Source organism: Mobula hypostoma, chromosome 12 (assembly GCF_963921235.1).
Source record: "Mobula hypostoma chromosome 12, sMobHyp1.1, whole genome shotgun sequence".
In the NCBI taxonomy this organism is placed as follows: domain Eukaryota; kingdom Metazoa; phylum Chordata; class Chondrichthyes; order Myliobatiformes; family Myliobatidae; genus Mobula; species Mobula hypostoma.
Genome location: NC_086108.1, coordinates 95,595,416 through 95,615,764, shown reverse-complemented (window position 1 = coordinate 95,615,764; position 20,349 = coordinate 95,595,416). Strand labels below are relative to the sequence as shown.

Here is a 20,349-nt window from a genome sequence, read left to right as displayed (position 1 = left end):
CAGCCTTTCAGCTCCTCACCCCAGCTGAAGCTGTTGCAAATCCCTACCAGGGCCCCTGCAGTTTCTTCTCTAATATCCCACAATCTTGTAGGATACACTTGATCTGGCCCTGGGGAATTATTCACCTTAATTTGTCATCAGCCCCTCAGCACCTTCTCCATCTGTATATGTTCCAATATATCACTATCATTTCCTTGATTTCTTAGTTTCTGTGACCTTCTCCCCTGGAAGTACAGATGAGAAATATTCATTTAACTCCTTTGCCAACTCCTGTGGCTAACACTTAGATGGAACTTATTCCTTCCCTAATTACTTCTTACTCTTCATTTCATATACTTAGGATTCTCCCTTGCCTTATCTGTCAAAACTACCTCGTTCTCTTTTTGCCATTGTAAATGTACTTTTACATCTCTTCTACTCAAGGATTCATTTGATCACCTGATCCTAGCTGCCTGTTCCTGACATATCTGATCTCTGCCGTCTAACAGGAGCATGCTGTCCCTGAACTCTCTTTATCTCACTTTTAAAATTCTTAGAGAAAAGATGAAGTTTGGCTTTATTTGTCATATATACATTGAAACATCAGAACACAATGAAATGTGTTGTGTGCGTCAAATGAAATCAGCGAGAACTGCGGAGGGGGCAGCGATCCTTTGCCGTTCTTCCAGCCCTGGTATAGTATGCTCACAACTTACTAACTCTAACCCTGTATATCTTTGGAATGTGGAGGAAAGCCACGTGGTCACGGAGAGAATGTACAAACTCCTTACAGACAGCAGCGGGAATTGAACCCCAGTTGGTGATGGCTGGTACTGTAAAGCAATTGCACTAATTGCTGTGCTGCTGGGCCATGCACTTAGCCACCCTTTACCTGCAAACAGCCTTTCTGATTAACCTTTATAAATTCTTGTATAATGCCTTCAAAGTTTGCCTTACTTCCTATTTAGGATTGACCAATCCTGTCTTATTTCATAACTAATTTAAAATTAACATAGTTATGGCCACTGGTGCCAAACTGCATTGACACTTCTGTCACTTGCCCAGACTCATTCCCAACAGGAGGTTGACGGTTGCCCCTCTCTAGTGTGGTCATTTATGTACCATTTAACAAAACCTCCCTGGACACGTTTAACAAATTCCACCTCATCCAAGCACTTGTTACCATGGCAATCCCAGTCAATATGAGGAAAGCTGAACTCTACTAATACTCCAGTCCTATTATTCTTCCAGCTGTCTGATCGCTCTACATATTTCTTCATCTAATTCCCACTGACTATTGGGGGTCCTGTAATACAATCTTATCAAAGAATTACCCTATTCTTATTTCGAAGTTCCTTGATCTTGATTCACCACCACCAGGTTCAATATTCAAGATTGTTTAATGTCATTTCCAGTACACAAGTGGACTTGTTACTCTGAATCCAAGGCAGCACAATAACACAACAGTAATAATTTAAAGACACAATAAAGATAAATACATAAGATGGCTTATATATGTAGATTGAGTGTAAGTCCATAAAGTGACGCTAGGAACAGAGTATCTGCACATAAGGTAACTGACAGGAAATGTTAAAGTAGTTGGAGATGTAGGTATGTTGATTGGCCTTGCTGCTGAGGGAGGGTAACTGTTTTTGCATCTGATGGTTCTAGCATGGGTGCTACGTAGTCTCCTCCCTGAGGCAAGTGGGACAAACCGTCTATGAGCAGGGTGGGTGGGATTTTCATGATATTACTGTCCCTTTTCCAGGTCCTTTCTGTATATATGTTCTTGACAGTGGGTAGGCTGGTGCCAGTGATGTGGTGCGCAGTTTTGACTACCTGTTGTAAAGCTTTGTTGTCTGTTGTAGAGCAGTTTCCTTACTATGACGTGATGTAGCTTGTTGTAGCTTGCAACTATCAGGAACAGTTATTACCCTACAGCCAACGGACTCCTGAACTGGCGTGGATTAATTCACTCACCACAACTCTGAACTGATCCCACAAACTACAGACTCATTTTGAAGGACTCAACAACTCATGTTCTCAGTATTTTTTATTTGCACAATTTGCCTCTTTTTCACATTGATTATCTGTTTGTCTTTGTTTATTTACAGTTTTTTCATAAATTCTATTATATTTCTTTATTATCCTACAAATACCTGCAAGAAAATTAATCTCGAGGTGGTATATGGTAACTTTGATAATAAATTTTATTTTGATCGTGACAGCTACAAATTGGACTTAACCCTTTGAAGAATAAAGAATTTAGATCTCTGGTGAAGAATTGTGTGGAAGAGTCATAGAAAAGTACAGCACAAAAGCAGGCCTTTCTGCCCATCTAGTCCATGCCAAACCATTTAAACTGCCTACTCCCATCAGTCTGTTCTGAGACCATAGACCTCCAGACCCCCACCATCCATGTACCTATCCAAATTTCTCTTAAAAGTTGAAATCGAGCTTCCATGCACCACATGCACTGGCAGCTCACTCCACACTCTCATTATCCTCAGAGTGAAGAAGTTTCTCCTCATGTTCCCCTTAAACTTATCACCTTTCACCTTTAACCCATGACCTCTAGTTGTAGTCTAACCCAACATCAGTGGAAAAAGCCTGCCTGCATTTACCCTGTCTGTACCCCTCATAATTTTGTATACCTCTATCAAATCTCCCCTCAATCTTCTACGTTCCAAGGAATAAAGTCCTACCTCTCCAATCTTCCCTTATAACTTAGGTCTTCCAGTCCCAGCAACATCCTTCTCAATTTTCTTTGCACTCGTTCAACGTTATTTACATCTTTCCTGTAGGTAGGTAATCAAAACTACACTCAGTACTCCAAATTAGGCCTCTCCAATGTCTTATACAACTTCAACATAGCGCCCCATCTCCTGTACTTAATACTTCCAGGCCAAAGTGGCAAAGCTTTCTTAATGATTCTTTCTACCAGTGCTGACACTTTCAATGATTATTGACCTTTTTCCCCAGATCCCTTTGTTCTCCCACACTCTTCAGGTCCCTACTGTTCACTGTGTAAGAGCTGGTTGGTTGTGCTGAAGTACACAACCTCACACTTGCCTGTATTAAATTACATCTACCATTTTTCCAGCTGGTCCAGATCCCACTGCAAGCTCCGATAATCTTCCTCACTGTCCACTACACTCCCGATCTTGGTGTCATCTGCAAATTTAGTGATCCAGTTAACCACATTGTCATCCAGTTCACTGATGTGGATGACAAAATAAATTGTTCACATAGAAAATAATTGTTAGTTGAACAAAGTAAAATTCAACCATTCTAACGAAGTTCCCTTTTGGCCTCTGTTTATCACCTGCAGAAAAGCTGCATTAGAGGCAGCTCTGAAGAAGAAGCGTGAATGTGAGGCTAAAGCTCTTCATATCGTTGAACGTCTACTTGAAGTAAATGTCACAGAAGAATTTCTGCTAGATTGTGTAAGTGAGCTATTTTTAAAACTTGGGGTATAAATTAAGTTCATAACTAAAGTGGTGAGAAATTCATTTTCTTGTCCATTGTTTTCTGAATATTATATAGAATGTGTAGTTATAATGTTCTCAGTATGTCTCAAAGTACTTCTCAGCTTGTGTAGTCACGGCTGCTGCCTGTTTCCTCATAATGTCATGTGAAAAATGAATAAACAAGCATCAAAAGTGAGGGTGTTGGATCCATTGTGTTATGAACAATTACTTTTGAAAATGATATCCATTTAGAGGAATTTCATTATCCAGAGGGTAGTGAATCTGTGAAACTCTTTGCCATGGATGGCTGTGAAGGTCAAGTGATTGGGTATAATTAAAGCAGAGGTTGATATGTTCTTGATTAGTAAGGGCATCTAAGGTTACAGGGAGGAGGCAGGAGAATGGGGTTGAGAGGAATAATAAATCAGCCATTTTGGAATGGCAGAGCAGACTTGATGGGCTGAATGGCCTAATTCTGTTCATATGTCTTATGATCTTATAGTCCCATTTATTATTTTCTCTTAATCATTTAGTTTTTACTCTTAAGGTATTTACATAATTACATTTTATAAGCTATCTTTAGATCATCTGCTCCTATCTTTTTCAATGCATTTACGATCATAGCTTGATGCGTTTAAAACGACTTATCTCAATATGGATGTTTTGTCAGTTAACATTAAATCTGTGTTTTCTATTGGCGACTTTGCCTCTACACTGAAGATTCATCTTGTTTACTCTAAAGACTTATGAAAATTGTACCCCATAATTTTACCCTGATAATTCCTGTTGTATCCCAGCTTCTCTAATCTCACCACATAAGAGCATAAGAAATAGGAGCGGGAGTGGGCCATCTGGCCTGTCGAGCCTGCTGTTCCATTCAATAAGATCATGGCTGATCTGATACCTTTCTAGAAAATTTCCTCTGCATGCTTTCTAAAACTGAGTGTAATATCCAAGCCAGGATAGATTATTTAATTCAAGGCTTCACTAATGGTTTATAAATTACTATGTAAGTGCATGTATACCTTTTTGGACTTGTTTTGAAGTCTAGGATTCTTTTATAGAATGATGATCTCAACCTTTAAAAATCAGTGCAACAGGGTTCTAGTACTCATGTTAAAATTGCAATATTTAATACTTATTTTTCCCCATTCTTTCAATGAAAATAGATCATTTTATTGCTGCGTGTTTCGTCACACTTCTGTCCATTTTAAATTCCTTACTATTTATTATTTTTGAACTTCATGTCAAATGCAAACTTGGTGAAATGATTTCTTATCATTCAAAGACAAAATATGTTTATTTTTGAAGAAGAATGTTTTGAGTGCTAATGCTCTGAAAACTGGTGAAAGTTACCACATACTTCTTTTCACTCTGAAAATCAGCTTGAACTTCAAAAATTTTAATTCTGTACTTGTGATACAAGTTCAATATATAGTCGGTATACAGATTATAAATCCTTCAATCTGCGTACAAACACCAGAAGTTTATTTCTTGTCACGTTCATCTCAATTAATTATTCATCGGTGGGAAGATGTTTTGATGTTAAAAGCTTTATATATGCAAGTAGTTGCACATATTGATTTAAACATTGCCTCAATAAGCCAAGAAAATGTGTGGGTAGACCGAGCTTTTGAAACTGATTTTTAAAATCAAGCTTAAAATGCCAGGTTCAAAGTTAACCCAAATCTAACAGTAAACAAGGTTTAGATTTGCAATTCTAACATTAGTACCTAGATTCAGATGACACCCATTTCCCTCTTCACAGTTACTTTTGGAGCTACAATTGCTCCTAAAGAAGTTTCTCTTAGGTTAGGTTAGGTTAGAAGAAGAAAGGAATATGGAGAGGAAGCTGGAACAGGGTACAGAATTTGGATGATCAGCCATGATCTTTTGATTGGTGGAGCTAGCTCAGAGGCTCAAATGATTTATGTAAGTTCCCATTTGCTATGCTTCTATCATGTAGTGCAGAACTATCAGAATTCAGCTTTTCCCCCTTACCTCTCCGATTTACAGAAAATCTCCGCGTGTGTGACATGCTGTGAGGCAAATCCTGGCACATTTGTTGTTTCATTTTGTTTCTGCCCTTCACTTGGAATCTGACAGCAGAGCCCTGTTTGCTGGCAAATGTGCAGCATAAAATTGGAGATCCTACTAATTTGAATAGGAAATCCCAGCCTGAATGTTAGGAGCAGAAACAGTTATTCACTGTTTGTTTTGATATACATAATTGCTTCTTCAGATTTTAATTAATTTTGTTGTTTTTAAATTAATTATGTTAGATCCATGGGTTGTGACCAAAGGAAAAAATGGCTGGAGTTGGTTAGCACTTTTGTGCAAGGCTGTTTATTAGGTGCATCAAAAACCAAATTTGCAAAAATAGTGAAAAGAAAACTGTCAATATTACACATACTTTGTCTGATGTAAACTCCTGGCAGCCTAATCACAAACAAGAGAAAATCTGTGGATGCTGGAAATCCAAGCAACACAATACAAAATGCTGGAGAAACTCAGCAGCCCAAGCAGCATCTATGGATAAGAGTATAGTCAATGTTTCAGGCAGAGACTCTTCATCAGGACTGGAGAAAAAATGATGAGGAATTAGAGTTAAAAGGTGGGGGTAAGGAGGGAGGGAAAACCACAAGGTGATAGGTGAGACTGGGGTGGAGGGGTGAAGTAAAGAGCTGGGAAGTTGACTCATGAATGAGATACAGGGCTGGAGAAGGAGGAATCTGACAGAAGAGGACAGAAGGCCGTGGAAGAAAGAAAAGGAGGAGGAGCATCAGAGGTGATGGGCAGGTAAGGAGATAAGGTGAGAGAGGGAAAAGGGAATGGGGAACGGTAAAGGGGTAGGGCATTACTGGAAGTTCGAGAAATTGATCTTCATGCCATCAGGCTGGAGACTACCCAGACGGAATATAAGTTGTTGCTCCTCCAACCTGAATGTGGCCTCATCATGACAGTTAAGGAGACCATCTATTGACATGTTGGAATGGGAATGGGAAGGGGATCCACCTTTTCTGGCGGAATGACCATAGGTGCTCAGCAAACCTATGTCGGGTCTGCCCGATGTACGGGAGGCCTCACCGGGAGCGCCGGATACAGTAGGTGACCCCAACAGACTCACAGGTGAAGTGTCCCCTCACCTGGAAGAACTGTTGAATTTAATTGACTTTATTACTTACATTCTTCATATACATGAGGAGCAAAAATCTTTACATTACGTCTCCGTCTAAAAGTGCAGTGTGCAAGTTATAGTACTTTATAATAAATATTATGTACAATAGGATAATCAAAATAACATAGAAATACAGTTGTGTCAGTATGAATTAATCAGTCTGATGGCCTGGTGGAAGAAGCTGTCCCAGAGCCTGTTGGCCCTGGCTTTTATACTGCAGTACCATTTCCTGGATGGTAGCAGCTAGTACAGTTTGTGGTTGGGGTGACTCAGGTCTCCAATAATCCTTCGGACCTTTTTTACACACCTGTCTCTGTAAATATCCTGAATAGTGAGAAGTTCACATCTACAGATGCGCTGGGCTGTCCGCACTACTCTCTGCAGAGTCCTGCAATTGAGGGAAGTACAGTTCCCATATCAGGCAGTGATGCAGCCAGTTAGGATGCTCTCAATCATGCCCCTATAGAAAGTTCTTAGAATTTGGGGGACCATACCAAACTTCTTTAACCGTATGAGATGAAAGAGGCGCTGTTGTGCCTTTTTCACCGCACAGCCGGTATGTACTGACCACGTGAGATCCTCAGTGATGTGTATGCCAAGGAACTTAAAGCTGTTCACCCTCTCAACCTCAGATCCATTGATGTCTATAGGGTTAGGCTGTCTTCATTCCTCCTGTAGTCGACAACCAGCTCCTTTGTTTTTGCAACATTGAGGGAGAGGTTTTCTTGACACTGCTGTCAGAGTGATGACTTCCTCTCTGTAGGCTGCCTCATTATTATTTGAGATGAGGTCAATCAGTGTAGTGGCAACAGCAAATTTAATTAGCAGATTGGAGCTGAGGGTGGCGACACAGTCATGGGTATACAGAGAGTAAAGGAGGGGGCTTAGTTCACAGCCCTAAGGGGTACCTGTGTTGAGGGTCAGAGGGGCATAGGTGAGGGAGCCCATTCTTACCATCTACCAGCGATCTGACAGGAAGTCCAGGATCCAGCTACACAAGGCAGGATGAAAGCTGAGGTCTCTGAGCTTCTTGTCGAGCCTGGCGGGAGTTATGATGTTGAATGCTGAACTGTAGTCCAAGAACAGCATTCTCACAAAAGCGTCCTTCTTCTACAGATATGTAAGGATGGTGTGTAGAGCTGTGGTTATTGCGTCCTCTGTTGATCGGTTGTGTCAGTAGGCGAATTGTAGTGGGGGACCAGTGTGGGTGGCAGCGTGCTGCAGATGTAGTCCTTGATCAGCCTCTTAAAGCATTTGTTTATTATTATTATTATTGAGGTGAGTGTCGTTCAGACATGTTACCTTGGTCTTTTTAGGTACAGAGACAATGGTGGATCTTTTAAAGGAGGAGGGCCCTCTACACTGGGAGAGGGAGAGATTAAAAATATCTGTAAACACACCAGCCAGTGGTGCCGCACACATTCTGAGTACCCACCCTGGGATGCCATCTGGTCCCGCAGCCTTGTGACTGCCCACTCGTTGGAAACACCTGCGTACTTCGGCCTTGGAGATTACCAAGCTGCCGGTCGCATCATCTTCAGATCTCCTCGGGCTCAGTATTGGCAACATCGAATCGAGCATAAAAAAGATTTAGCTTGTCTGAGAGAGAGGCATCGATGTTGGAAACTCTACTGCGTTTAGCTTTGAAGTCTGAGGGTGTGCAGACCTTGCCATAAGCTGCGTGTACTGTTTGGGGCCCTGAATAGTAGTGAGGGAGGAGGTGTAGGGGTAGGTTAACTCCTACACATGAACTAGAATATGATGCACTCCACATTGTAGTTACAATCATATTACAAAATAAACAGAAATATTTACCTTAAATACAGGATACTGTCACAAACCCCGTGACAGGTTGAAAAGGACCAGCAGAAATGGAACACACCTGGAGTCTGGTTTACTATAAATTAAGACTGTATTTATTACTACTATGAATTAATATCATTAAAGCTTTAATTGTTCTTGCTTTCCAAGTCTTCAGAGTCACTTCGTGTGACTCCCACACAGACACAGATGGACAGAGCCCCTTCTAGGGAACAGTCTACTAACCCACGGCACCACCAGCAGACCCCCACAGGCAAGCTCTTACCCACACTGGTAATCCCAGGTTGAAGTTAACCGGTCCGTCGCCTCCACCCTCATGGTGGTCTTAAACTCCAGCAGGGGTTTCTCGGGTAGCTTCCCCAGTTCTCTCGTGTCGTGTCCCCTCTGCCGTTATCAGACCGAAGGATCAACTTTTTATAATCCATCCAAAATTCCAGCATCCGTTAGCTCAACCGCTCTGAGCTGTTACCATGGTGACTTCACAGCTTGTGTGTCTCAGCTTGCGCCGTTCTCTCTCTCTCTCTCTCTCTCTCTCTCTCTCTCTCTCTCTCTCTCTCTCTCTCTCTCTCTCTCCCTCTCTCCCTCTCTCCCTCTCTCCCTCTCTCCCTCTCTCCCTCTCTCCCTCTCTCCCTCTCTCCCTCTCTCCCTCTCTCCCTCTCTCCCTCTCTCCCTCTCTCCCTCTCTCCCTCTCTCCCTCTCTCCCTCTCTCCCTCTCTCCCTCTCTCCCTCTCTCCCTCTCTCCCTCTCCTCCTTGTTCATTAGACTGCTGAACTTCCTAGCAGTTTCTCACCTGCGTGACACCTTCCTCGGTTGGGAAAATTTTGATCTTCGAGCAAAATTTTGCTCACTCACAGATTTTGCACACCAAGCACTACATTCTACTTCACAGAGTGTACATTAAGCATTTACACATTTTGTCAGCATTTTTAACAGCGGGATAGGCAATCCGCAATGACATTGTCTGTACCCCTTAAGTGTCTTATCTCGATATCAAACTGCTGTAAGCACAGGCTCCAGTTTAATAAATGCCGATTTCGATCTTTAATCTTATCTAAAAACACCAAAGGGTTGTGGTCAGTGTACACCACTAACGGCTTTTGTGCGGGACTGACGTAAACCTCGAAATGTTGTAATGCAAAAATGAGAGACAGCAATTCCTTTTCTATTGTCGAGTAATTTTTCTGGTGCACATTAAACTTTTTGGAAAAGTAGGCCACCGGATGTTCAATACCATCATCTCCTCTCTGTAATAGCACCGCCCCTGCAGCTTCATCTAGCCTCCGTCGCTAGGGAGAATGGTTTAGTGAAGTCCAGTGCCTTTAGCACTGGATGGTGACACAGAACACCCTTTAACCATTCAAACGGCTCTTGGCAATGCTCATCCCACACAGATCGTTAACTCTTTCTCAACAGTTTTGTCAGTAGAAGGGCAATATCCGCATAGTTCTTGCAAAATTTTCGATAATACCCCACCATACCTAAAAAGCTCCTCAATGCTCTCTTACCTGTTGGAATGGGTCCATCAGCAATAGCCTGAACTTTCCCTTTCACAGGAGCCAGTTGACCCTGGCCCATTACGTAACCAAGATATGTGACCCCGGCATGACCAAACTCACTCTTGGCAAGGTTCACTGTCAGGTTAGCTTTAGAGAGCCAATCAAATAATTTCTCTACTGTTACAATGTGTTCCTCCCACGTGTCGTTCCATACTACTAAATGATCAATGTATGCCCCAGTATTCTTCAAGCCTTGAATCACAGAGTTTATCATACGTTGGAATGTCCCAGGGGCATTTTTCATCCCGAAAGGCACCACATTATAGTCGTACAACCCCGAGGGGGTGACAAATGCCGATATCGCTCGAGCCCTATCGGTTAAGGGAATGCACCAGTACCCTTTTAGCAGGTCAATTTTTGTTAGGTACTTAGCGTTTCCCACCCTATCGATGCAGTCATCTATTCTGGGAATAGGGTAAGCATCTGTTTTAGTTATTGTGCTGACCTTTCTATAATCTGTGCAAAATCTCATTGTACCATCGGGCTTGGGAACTATCACGCACGGAGAAGCCCACGCAGAGGTGGATGGCCTGATTATACCGTTGGCCAACATATATTTGATTTCCTGTTCCACTACTTTACTATGTTCTAAATTCATCCTGTAGGGGTGCTGTTTCACTGCATCAGCCTGCCCCACAATGACATCATGGGTAGCTATACCACACTGCCTCGGTGTATCTGGGAATAGATCGGAATGTTTGCCAATTAGCTCCTTTATCTGTTGCTGTTGTTTCGGTTCCAGGTGGTTAATTTTACTGTCTATGTTCTCCAAAACACTGGCATTCTTGAGTCGAGCTGAAACCAGACACTGCTCATTACACTCCCCCATTATCTCTGGGCTAGTCTTTGTAGCTGGGTCTTGTTTGGTCATAACCCCAAATGATACGGATTTAGAGTCAAAATAAGGTTTGATTAGGTTCACATGCACTAATTGAGTGCCTTCCTTCGACCAGGTGCCCTGATAACATAGTTCAGCTCATCAGTTTTTCTCATTATTTCGTAAGGTCCACTAAATTGAGCCTGGAGAGGGTTATTCTCCAAGGGAAACAAAACCAAGACCTTATCTCCAACCTCATAGCTTCGCTCCCTTGCCTGTCTGTCATACCAGCACTTCATATCAGCCTGGGAGTCCTGGAGATTCTGTTTCGCAAGGTCACAAGTCCTGCTCAGCCTGTCTCAAAACTCTTAAGTTGCAATTCAATACACCAATTCGCACTTCCTTATCAGACCATTGCTCTCTCAGTAAGGTCAAAGGTCCTCGAGGCCAATGACCGAACACGAGCTCAAACGGACTGAACCCCAACGATTCCGGGATCGAATCTCTTATTGCAAGTAGGAGTAAAGGTATACTCACATCCCAATGTTTCCCGTTTTCCATACAGCATGTTTTAATCATCGTTTTTAGGGTAGAGTGAAACCTCGCTATCACTCCCTGGGATTGGGGATGGTATGCCGTGGACAAAATTTGTTTCGCTCCCAGTTCCATAACTATCTGTTGGAATACACCCAATGTAAAATTACTGCCCTGATCCGATTGTATCTCCTTGGGCAGACCCACTAACGTGAAGAACTTAATAAGTGTCTTCACCACTGTTTTAGCCTTTAGGTTCCTGAGGCGTATTGCTTCTGGGAACCTAGAGGCAGCGCACATAATAGTTAACAAGTATTGGTGACCACCTGAAGTCTTTGGCAGTGGGCCAACACAATCCACAGTGACCCTGGAGGAAGGTTCGCCAAAAGCTGGTATGGGGCGAAGTGGCGCTTTTGGGATAGTCTGATTCGGTTTCTCTACCACTTGACATGTGTGACAAGTTTTACAAAAAAACCGTCACATCCTTCCTTATACCCGGCCAATGAAATTCTTTCATAACCTTGTGCCCTGTCTTTCTAACTCCAAGATGTCCCCCTAAAGGCATTGTATGAGCCATCTTTAAAATTTCTGTACGGTAACCCTTTGGAACCACCATCTGGTGCACCACAACCCAATCCTCATCGGCAGGTACTGTAGGTGGCCTCCACTTCCTCATTAATACCCCATCCTTCAGATAGTAACCCATTGACTCCCTCTGAATTTCATCCTCAGAAAGGGCTGTCTCTTTTAAAACTGCAGTCTCAGGATCCCTATCCTGCTCTTCCACAAGCTTCCGCCTGGACAATGACAAACCCCTCTTATCTGCCTCACTACCTGGGTCCTGGTCAAACACAGACGGTAGAAAAGTTTCAGATAAGTCAGTAGGATCCGTACCCCTGTCTTTGCTATCACGGGCACCTGACCCCTCCCATTCAGATCGCTTCACTTCTGCAGCCTTCCTTGTCATACTTCTTGTGACCGCGCATGCGGGATAAAGTTCACTGTCTGCGCTTGTCTCAATAACAGCAGGCTGGCTTGTTAGCTGTAAACCTGGGTATACATCTTTTCTTGCCAGGTCATTTCCCAACAAGACGTCCACATTAGCTATCGGTAATTTAGGTCGTATCCCTATCTCAACTGGTCCGGACACCAAGTCACATTTCAAAATTATTCTGTGCAAAGGCATGACCTCTGTTTCCTTGCCAATACCTTCCAGAATATTCACTTTGTCCGTTTTTGTCTCGTCACCAAATTCTAGGACATCACTTAATATCAGTGAATGAAAGGCTCCAGTATCGCGTCAGATTCTCACTGGAACTAGGGGTGACCCCTCCTTCACAGACACAAAACCCTTGATAATAAACCACTCAATCCCTTCCTGAACTTGGTCAGACCCCACCTTCCTTCATGTGGTCTCAGCCGCCGGCGCACACGCATTGGGGGTTTTCCCCTTCTCCTTTCCCATTTCTTTCTTCCGAATAAGACAGTTAGATGCCACGTGGCCAGGCTTTCTGCAGTAGTAACAGGTAAAGCTGGAAAACTTATTTTTGGTCGGTTTCCCCTCCTCTCTACCTCTGTCACCAGCCCCTGCCTTGTTTTCTGTTTTACTCGGTGGATTATCCCGGTAACTCTTCTGATAACCCTTGCTTGGGAAAAACTTAATCTTGTGAGTCAGGGCAAAATCATCCGCTAACCTAGCGGCCGCGGAAAGAATCTCAACCTCCTTCTCTTCTAGGTACGTCCGTATCTCACTAGGGACACACTCTTTAAATTCCTCAATCGGCATCAGCTGACTCACTTTGTGGTAGTCCTTGTCTACCTCTTTTGAGGCACACCACCAATCAAAGTACCTCTCCTTTTCAAGGGCAAACTCTACATATGTCTGGTTCCAGACTTCCTCAAACCCCGAAACTTCTGTCGGTACGCTTCTGGCACCATTTCATAGACCTTAAGCACAGCCTCCTTCACGTCATCATAGTCGACTCGGTCACAGATAAGGCAGAATATGCTTACTGCACCTTCCCTTTTAACCCACTTTGCAGCAATACTGCCCAGTCCTCCCTCGACCACTTCCTGTTCTGAGCCACTTTCTCAAAATGTAGGAAGTACCTATCAACGTCTTCTTCAGCAAACGGAGGTACCAACTTAATTTCCTGACTGACATTAATTGATACACCCCTCTCGCCACCCCGGCCTGACACTTGACCTTCTTGACGCCGTATCTCCCTCTCAAACTCCCTCTGTTTCTCTGCCTCTGCAGCCTCAAACTTAAGTCTCTCCATTCTTAATTGTTCTAATCGTAACAGGGTCTCCTCATCACCTATCGGAAACTCCTGTAGCGACTCCTCCTCAAATAGCTTTCCCAACACAATATTTTCCTCCGAATTCCTGCCTTCGTCATACTCTTCTGTATTCCAGAAAGTTGCCATTTCTTAGCAATGTCACATAGTACCTCCTTTCTGGCACTCCTCAAAAACAGAAGAGTAGGGTTCTCTATAAATTCACTAGCCTCCATTTCTGCTGTTTCCACACACAGATTAATTACAAGGGATTTCCCCAATCAAGACAAGCCCCCACACAATTTTGAAAATTGGCTCCAACCAAATTTGTTCAGATCCTGGACACAGGCCCCAATTTTGTCACGGGTTGAAAAGGACCAGCAGAAATGGAACACACCTGGAGTCTGGTTTACTATAAATTAAGACTGTATTTATTACTACTACGAATTAATATCATTAAACCGAATAATACAATGGAGGTTATAAACTTATATATATCCGTAAATGTGTGTGTGGATACAAAAATAATAGTCCAGGAGGTAGATATCAGTCTGATGGTGTCAGGTAAGTTTAAGCAGTTCAGTTCACTTTGTGTTGCATCGAGTTAAATTGATGGAGAGAGAGAGAGTGAGAGTTAATGTTCAAGTTGGCAGCTTTAGTTGTTCTTGCTTCTGAAGTCTTCAGAGTCACTTCGTGTGACTCCCACACAGACACAGATGGACAGAACCCCTTCTAGGGAACGGTCTACTAACCCACGGCACCACCAGCAGACCCCCCACAGGCAAGCTCTTACCCACACTGGTAATCGCGGGTCGAAATTAATCGGTCCATGGCCTCCACCCTCGTGGTGGTCTTAAACTCCACCAGTGGTTTCTTGGGTAGCTTCCCCAGTTCTCTCACGTCGTGTCTCCTCTGCTGTTGTCAGACCAAAGGATCAACTTTTTATAATCCATCCAAAATTCCAGCTCAACCGCTCTGAGCTGTTACCATGGTGACTTCCCAGCTCGTGTCTCAGCTCGCGCCGTACTCTCTCTTTCTTTTAATTGCCTCCTTGTTCATTAGACTGCTGAACTTTCTAGCAGTTTCTCACCTGCGTGACAATACAAACAATATATACACACTTACACATCCCCATTACTAAAGCAATAGAATACTCTACTGTGTATGGCAGGAAAGGCATCATAAAGCCAACCTGAGCACATCAGCCCTAATGAGCATATACTGGGGAAGACATTAAACTGTGTACACAGCAGAATAACAAGGCTGTGTGTGTGTGTGTGTGTGTGTAAGGAATGCATTTACCGAGTGCTCTCTGTCACAAATTTACAGGAAGTAAATGTTGGGCATATTAAGAAATTTTTTAGTAGTAAAGGTTTCTCAGGCTTTGACCACCGGCTGAGGTCAACCACCCAGCTTTGCCACCTATCGACAACTGTCAGGCAGTTCTGGGGATGGATCCTTTGCACAATATCACCTGAGGCAGACCAGGCTCTGTTGGATACCTCCTTGGTGTGACATAACAGATTAATCTCAGTTGTGGGCAGTTAATATCCTTTAATGAGTCCAGCATGGCTTGATCCAAAAGCAGATTTCATCAGGCTCCTGAACCAGCATAGGTAACTTCACTCACTTCAACATTGAACTGATTCCACTACCTATGGACTCTCTTTCAAATTCTCCACAACTTATGTTCTCTATATTTTTATATACTTATGTATTATTATTATTATTTGTATTTGCACTGTCTTATCTTTTGCACATTAATTGTTTGTTATTCTTTCTATCTATTTTTCTCATTGATTCTGTTGTATTTCTTTGTTCTACTGTAAATGCCTGCAAGAAAATGAATCTCATGGGTGACATAAACATATTTTGATAATAAATTTACTTTGAACATTGCCACGCCTACATGTTAGTTATCATCTGTTTTTAACTGTTAAAAAACCCTTATTGATTGTGTAGGTCACAATGTAATGATGATGTAACAAATACCATCTTTCAATCTTGCTTTTATAGAACCATAGAACAGTACAGCACAGAAACAGGCCTTTTAGCCCTTCTTGGCTGTGCTGAACCATTTTTCTGCCTAGTCCCACTGACCTGCATCCTGGACCATATCCCTCCATACACCTCTCGTCCATGTACCTGTCCAAGTTTTTCTTAAATGATAAAAGTGAGCCCGCATTTAACACTTCATCTGGCAGCTCCTTCCACACTCCCATCACTCTCTCTGTGAAGAAGCCCCCCCCTAATGTTTCCTTTAAACTTTTCCCCCTTAACCCATGTCCTCTGGTTTTTTTCTCCCCTAGCCTCAGTGGAAAAAGCCTGCTTGCATTCACTCTATCTATACCCATCATAATTTTATATACCTCTATCAAATCTCCCCTCATTCTTCTACGCTCCAGGGAATGAAGTCCTAACCGATTCAACCTTTCTCTGTAACTGAGTTTCTCAAGTCCCGGCAACATCCTTGTAAACCTTCTCTGCACTCTTTCAACTTTATTAATATCCTTCCTATAATTTGGTGACCAAAACTGCACACAATACACCAAATTCGGCCTCACCAATGCCTTATACAACCTCACCATAACATTCCAGCTCTTATACTCAATACTTCGATTTATAAAGGCCAATGTACCAAAAGCTCTCTTTGCGACCCTATCTACCTGTGATGCCACTTTTAGGGAATTTTGTATCTGTATTCCCAGATCCTTCTGTTCTACTGCACTCCTCAGTGCCCTACCATTTACCTTGTATGTTCTACCTTGGTTTGTCCTTCCAAAGTGCAATACCTCACACTTGTCTGTATAAAACTCTATCTGCCATTTTTCAGCCCAGTTTTCCAGCTGGTCCAAATCCCTCTGCAAGCTTTGAAAACCTTCCTGACTGTCCACTACACCTCCAATCTTTGTATCACCAGCAAAATTGCTGATCCAATTTACCACATTATTATACAGATCATTGATATAGATGACAAATAAGAATGGAGCCAGCACTGATCCCTGTGTCACACCACTAGTCACAGGCCTCCACTCAGACAAGCAATCCTCCACTACCACTCTCTGGCTTCTTCCATTGAGCCAATGTCTAATCCAATTTACTACCTCTCCATGTATACCTAGCGACTGAATCTTCCTAACTAACCTCCCATGTGGGACCTTGTCAAAGGCCTTACCGAAGTCTATGTAGACAACATCCACTGCCTTCCCCTCATCCACTTTCCTGGTAACCTCCTCGAAAAACTCTAATAGATTGGTTAAACATGACCTACCACGCACAAAGCCATGTTGACTCCCTAATAAGTCCCTGTCTATCCAAATACTTGTAGATCCTATCTCTTAGTACTCCTTCCAATAATTTACCTACTACCAACATCAAGCTCACTGGCCTGTAATTTCCCAGATTACTTTTAGAGCCCTTTTTAAACAACGGAACAACATGAGCTATCATCCAATCCTCCAGCACCTCACCCGTAGATACTGACATTTTAAATATATCTGCCAGGGCCCCTGCAATTTCAACACTAGTCTCCTTCAGGGTTGGAGGGAATACCCTATCAGGTCCTGGGGATTTATCTACTCTGATTTGCCTCAAGATAGCAAGCACCTCCTCCTCTTCAATCTGTATAGGTTCCATGACCTCACTACTTGTTTGCCTTATTTCCATAGACTCCATGCCAGTTTCCTTAGTAAATACAAACACAAAAAAACCCATTTAAGATCTCCCCCATTTCTTTTGGTTCCATACATAGCCGACCACTCTGATCTTCAAGAGGACCAATTTTATCCCTTACTATCCTTTTGCTCTTAATATACCTGCAGAAGCTCTTTGGATTATCCTTCACCTTGACTGCCAAAGCAACCTCATGTCTTCTTTTAGCCCTCCTGATTTCTTTCTTAAGTTTTTTTTGCACTTCCTCCTCAAGCACCTTATTTGCTCCCTGTTTCCTATACATGCTATACATCTCTCTCTTCTTCTTTATCAGAGTTCCAATATCCCTTGAGAACCAAGGTTCCTTATTCTTATTCACTTTGCCTTTAATCCTGACAGGAACATACAAACTCTGCACTCTCAAAATTTCTCCTTTGAAGGCCTCCCACTTACCAATCACATCCTTGCCAGAGAACAACCTGTCCCAATCCATGCTTTTTAGATCCTTTCTCATTTCTAAAATTTGGCCTTTTTCCAGTTTAGAACCTCAACCGGAGGACCAGATCTATCTTTATCCATGATCAAGTTGAAAGTAATGGTGTTATGATCACTGGAACCAAAGTGTTTCCCTACACACACTTCCGTCACCTGTCCTAACTTGTTCCCTAATAGGAGATCTAATATTGCATCCGCTCTAGTTGGTACCTCTATATATTGATTTAGAAAACTTTCCTGAACACATTTTACAAACTCTAACCCGTCTAGGCCTTTAACAGTATGGGAATCCCAATCAATAAGTGGAAAATTAAAATCCCTTACGATCATAACTTTATGTTTCCTGCAGTTGTCTGCAATCCCTCTGCAGATTTGCTCCTCCAATTTTCACTGACTCTTAGGTGGTCTATAATACAACCCCATTAATGTGGTCATACCTTTCCTGTTTCTCAGCTCCCCCCCCGTGGCCTCGGTAGACAAGCCCTCTAATCTGTCCTGCCTGAGCACTGCTGTAACATTTTCCCTGACTAGCAATGCCACCCCCCCCCCCCACCATTCATTCCTCTACCTCTATCACGTCTGAAACATTGGAACCCTGGAACATTAAGCTGCCAGTCCTGCCCCACCTGTAGCCAAGTTTCACTAATGGCTATAATGTCGTAATTCCATGTGTCAATCCACTCCCTCAGCTTGTTTGCCTTCCCCACAATACTCCTTGCATTGAAATAGACACACCTCAGAAGATTATAACTACCACACACAACCCTTCTATTTGACACTTTACATGAACTTTTAACATAATTTATCTTCACCCCCACTCCACTATCTGCTCTGGCACTCTGGTTCCCATCCCCCTCAAAATCTAGTTTAAGCCCTCCCTAATAGCACTAACAAACCTCCCTGCAAGGATATTGGTCCCCTTGTAGTTCAGGTGTAACCCGTCTCTCTTGTACAGGTCCCACCTGCCCCAGAAGAGGTCCCAATGATCCTGAAATCTGAAACCCTGCCCCCTACACCAGTTCCTCAGCCACGTGTTCATTCGCCAGAGCATCCTATTCCTACCCTCACTGGCATGTGGCACCTGTAGCAATCCTGAGATTACCACCCTCGAGGTCCTGCTTTTTAACTTCCTACCAAGCTCTCTATACTCACTCTTCCTTCCTGCATCATTGGTACCGATGTGTACCATGACATCTGGCTGATCACCCTCCCACTTCAGAATGCCGTGCACACGGTCAGAGACATCCCTGACACTGGCACCCGGGAGGCAATGAACCATCCAGGAGTCTCTGTCACGACCACAGAACCTCATTTCTGTACCTCTAACTATCAAGTCCCCTATCACTACCGCTCTCTTCTTCCACCCTCCCTTCTGCACTGCAGAACCAGACTCGGTGCCAGAGATCCGGTTGCCGCAGCTTGTCCCAGGTAAGTCATCCCCCCTAACAGTATCCAAATCAGTATACTTGTTGTTGAGGGGAATGGCCACAGGGGAACCCTGCTGTGCCTGCCCTTTCCCCTTCCCTCGCCTTTCGGTAACCCAATTACCTGTGCGCTGCTCCTCTAGCGTAACTACCTCCCTGAAGCTACTATCTATAAACTCCTCATTCTCCCAAATGAGCTGGAGGTCATCCAGCTCTTGCTCCAGTTCCCTAATGCGGTTATAGCTTAGGGTTTAACTTTCCTAATGGGTAGCTACCAACTGACATTTAGTAACATTGTAATTTTTGTTGAATAATTAATGTTAGTTTTTATATATTGTGTATTTAGAAACTTGCTTGAGCCTTCACAGTGTATTCTGATTTCTGATTCAATTTAGATGAAGTTTATTACTGCTGCCCATTATCAAGATCTTGTGGAAGAACGTTCCATCATCGAACGGTGTGGTTATCCAATTTGTCAAAATGCCCTTGGAAATGTAAGTCTGTCTAATCTGCCTTTGAATAGATTCAGGAAGTTGTTTATATTTCAGTAAGTTCAGCTTTAGTGGGGAATTTTAGGAATGCTGAGTCATTGAGGATTGGATACTCAATTGTTGTGTATGTTCAGTACAGAAATCAATATATAATTGAAAACTAGGGGAATTGAGAAATCAACTAAAATATTGCAGGACGGTGAAGATGAGATTGATCTGCCATTATTTTAATGACAGAGTAGACTTGAAAGGCCAGTGACTGATTCCCATTTCTTTTTCTTATGAGTAGTGGAATTTAAAGCTCAGGAGGTAATTTGACCATATGGCAAATATAGTTAAATTATAATGGACCTTGTAGCTTGGTTTTGTCCTTCATTATCGGATCTTATTGGTAAATTGTAGCAATTATCTGATAGATAGTTTCAAATGGCATGGAGAACTTTGACAATACCTAGCACAAAGGACAAGTTAGAAAAACTAATGGAGCTAAAGACAGATAAGCTGGTTGGATCCAGTGGCCTAGAGGCAACGAAAGCATCTGCAGAAGTAGTGGAGTCATTGATTGCAGATTTTTGAAACTTACTGAATTCAGAGAGGATATCATTGGACTGGCAAACCCCAAACATAACTCCCTCACCAACCTGTCTGTCCTCT

At 42.8% G+C, this 20,349-nt stretch overlaps 1 protein-coding gene across 3 annotated transcripts in view; it reads left to right on the top strand.

Moving 5' to 3' along the window:
• The window catches only part of rpap2 (RNA polymerase II associated protein 2), a 124,708-nt gene that overhangs the window by 4,592 nt on the left and 99,767 nt on the right, over positions 1 to 20,349 (top strand). For all 3 annotated transcript variants that reach the window (XM_063064655.1, XM_063064657.1, XM_063064656.1), the window contains exons 2-3: positions 3,311 to 3,425; positions 19,600 to 19,698. In XM_063064655.1, the coding sequence (XP_062920725.1) occupies positions 3,311 to 3,425; positions 19,600 to 19,698 (214 nt within the window). The remainder of the gene's footprint in view (positions 1 to 3,310; positions 3,426 to 19,599; positions 19,699 to 20,349) is intronic.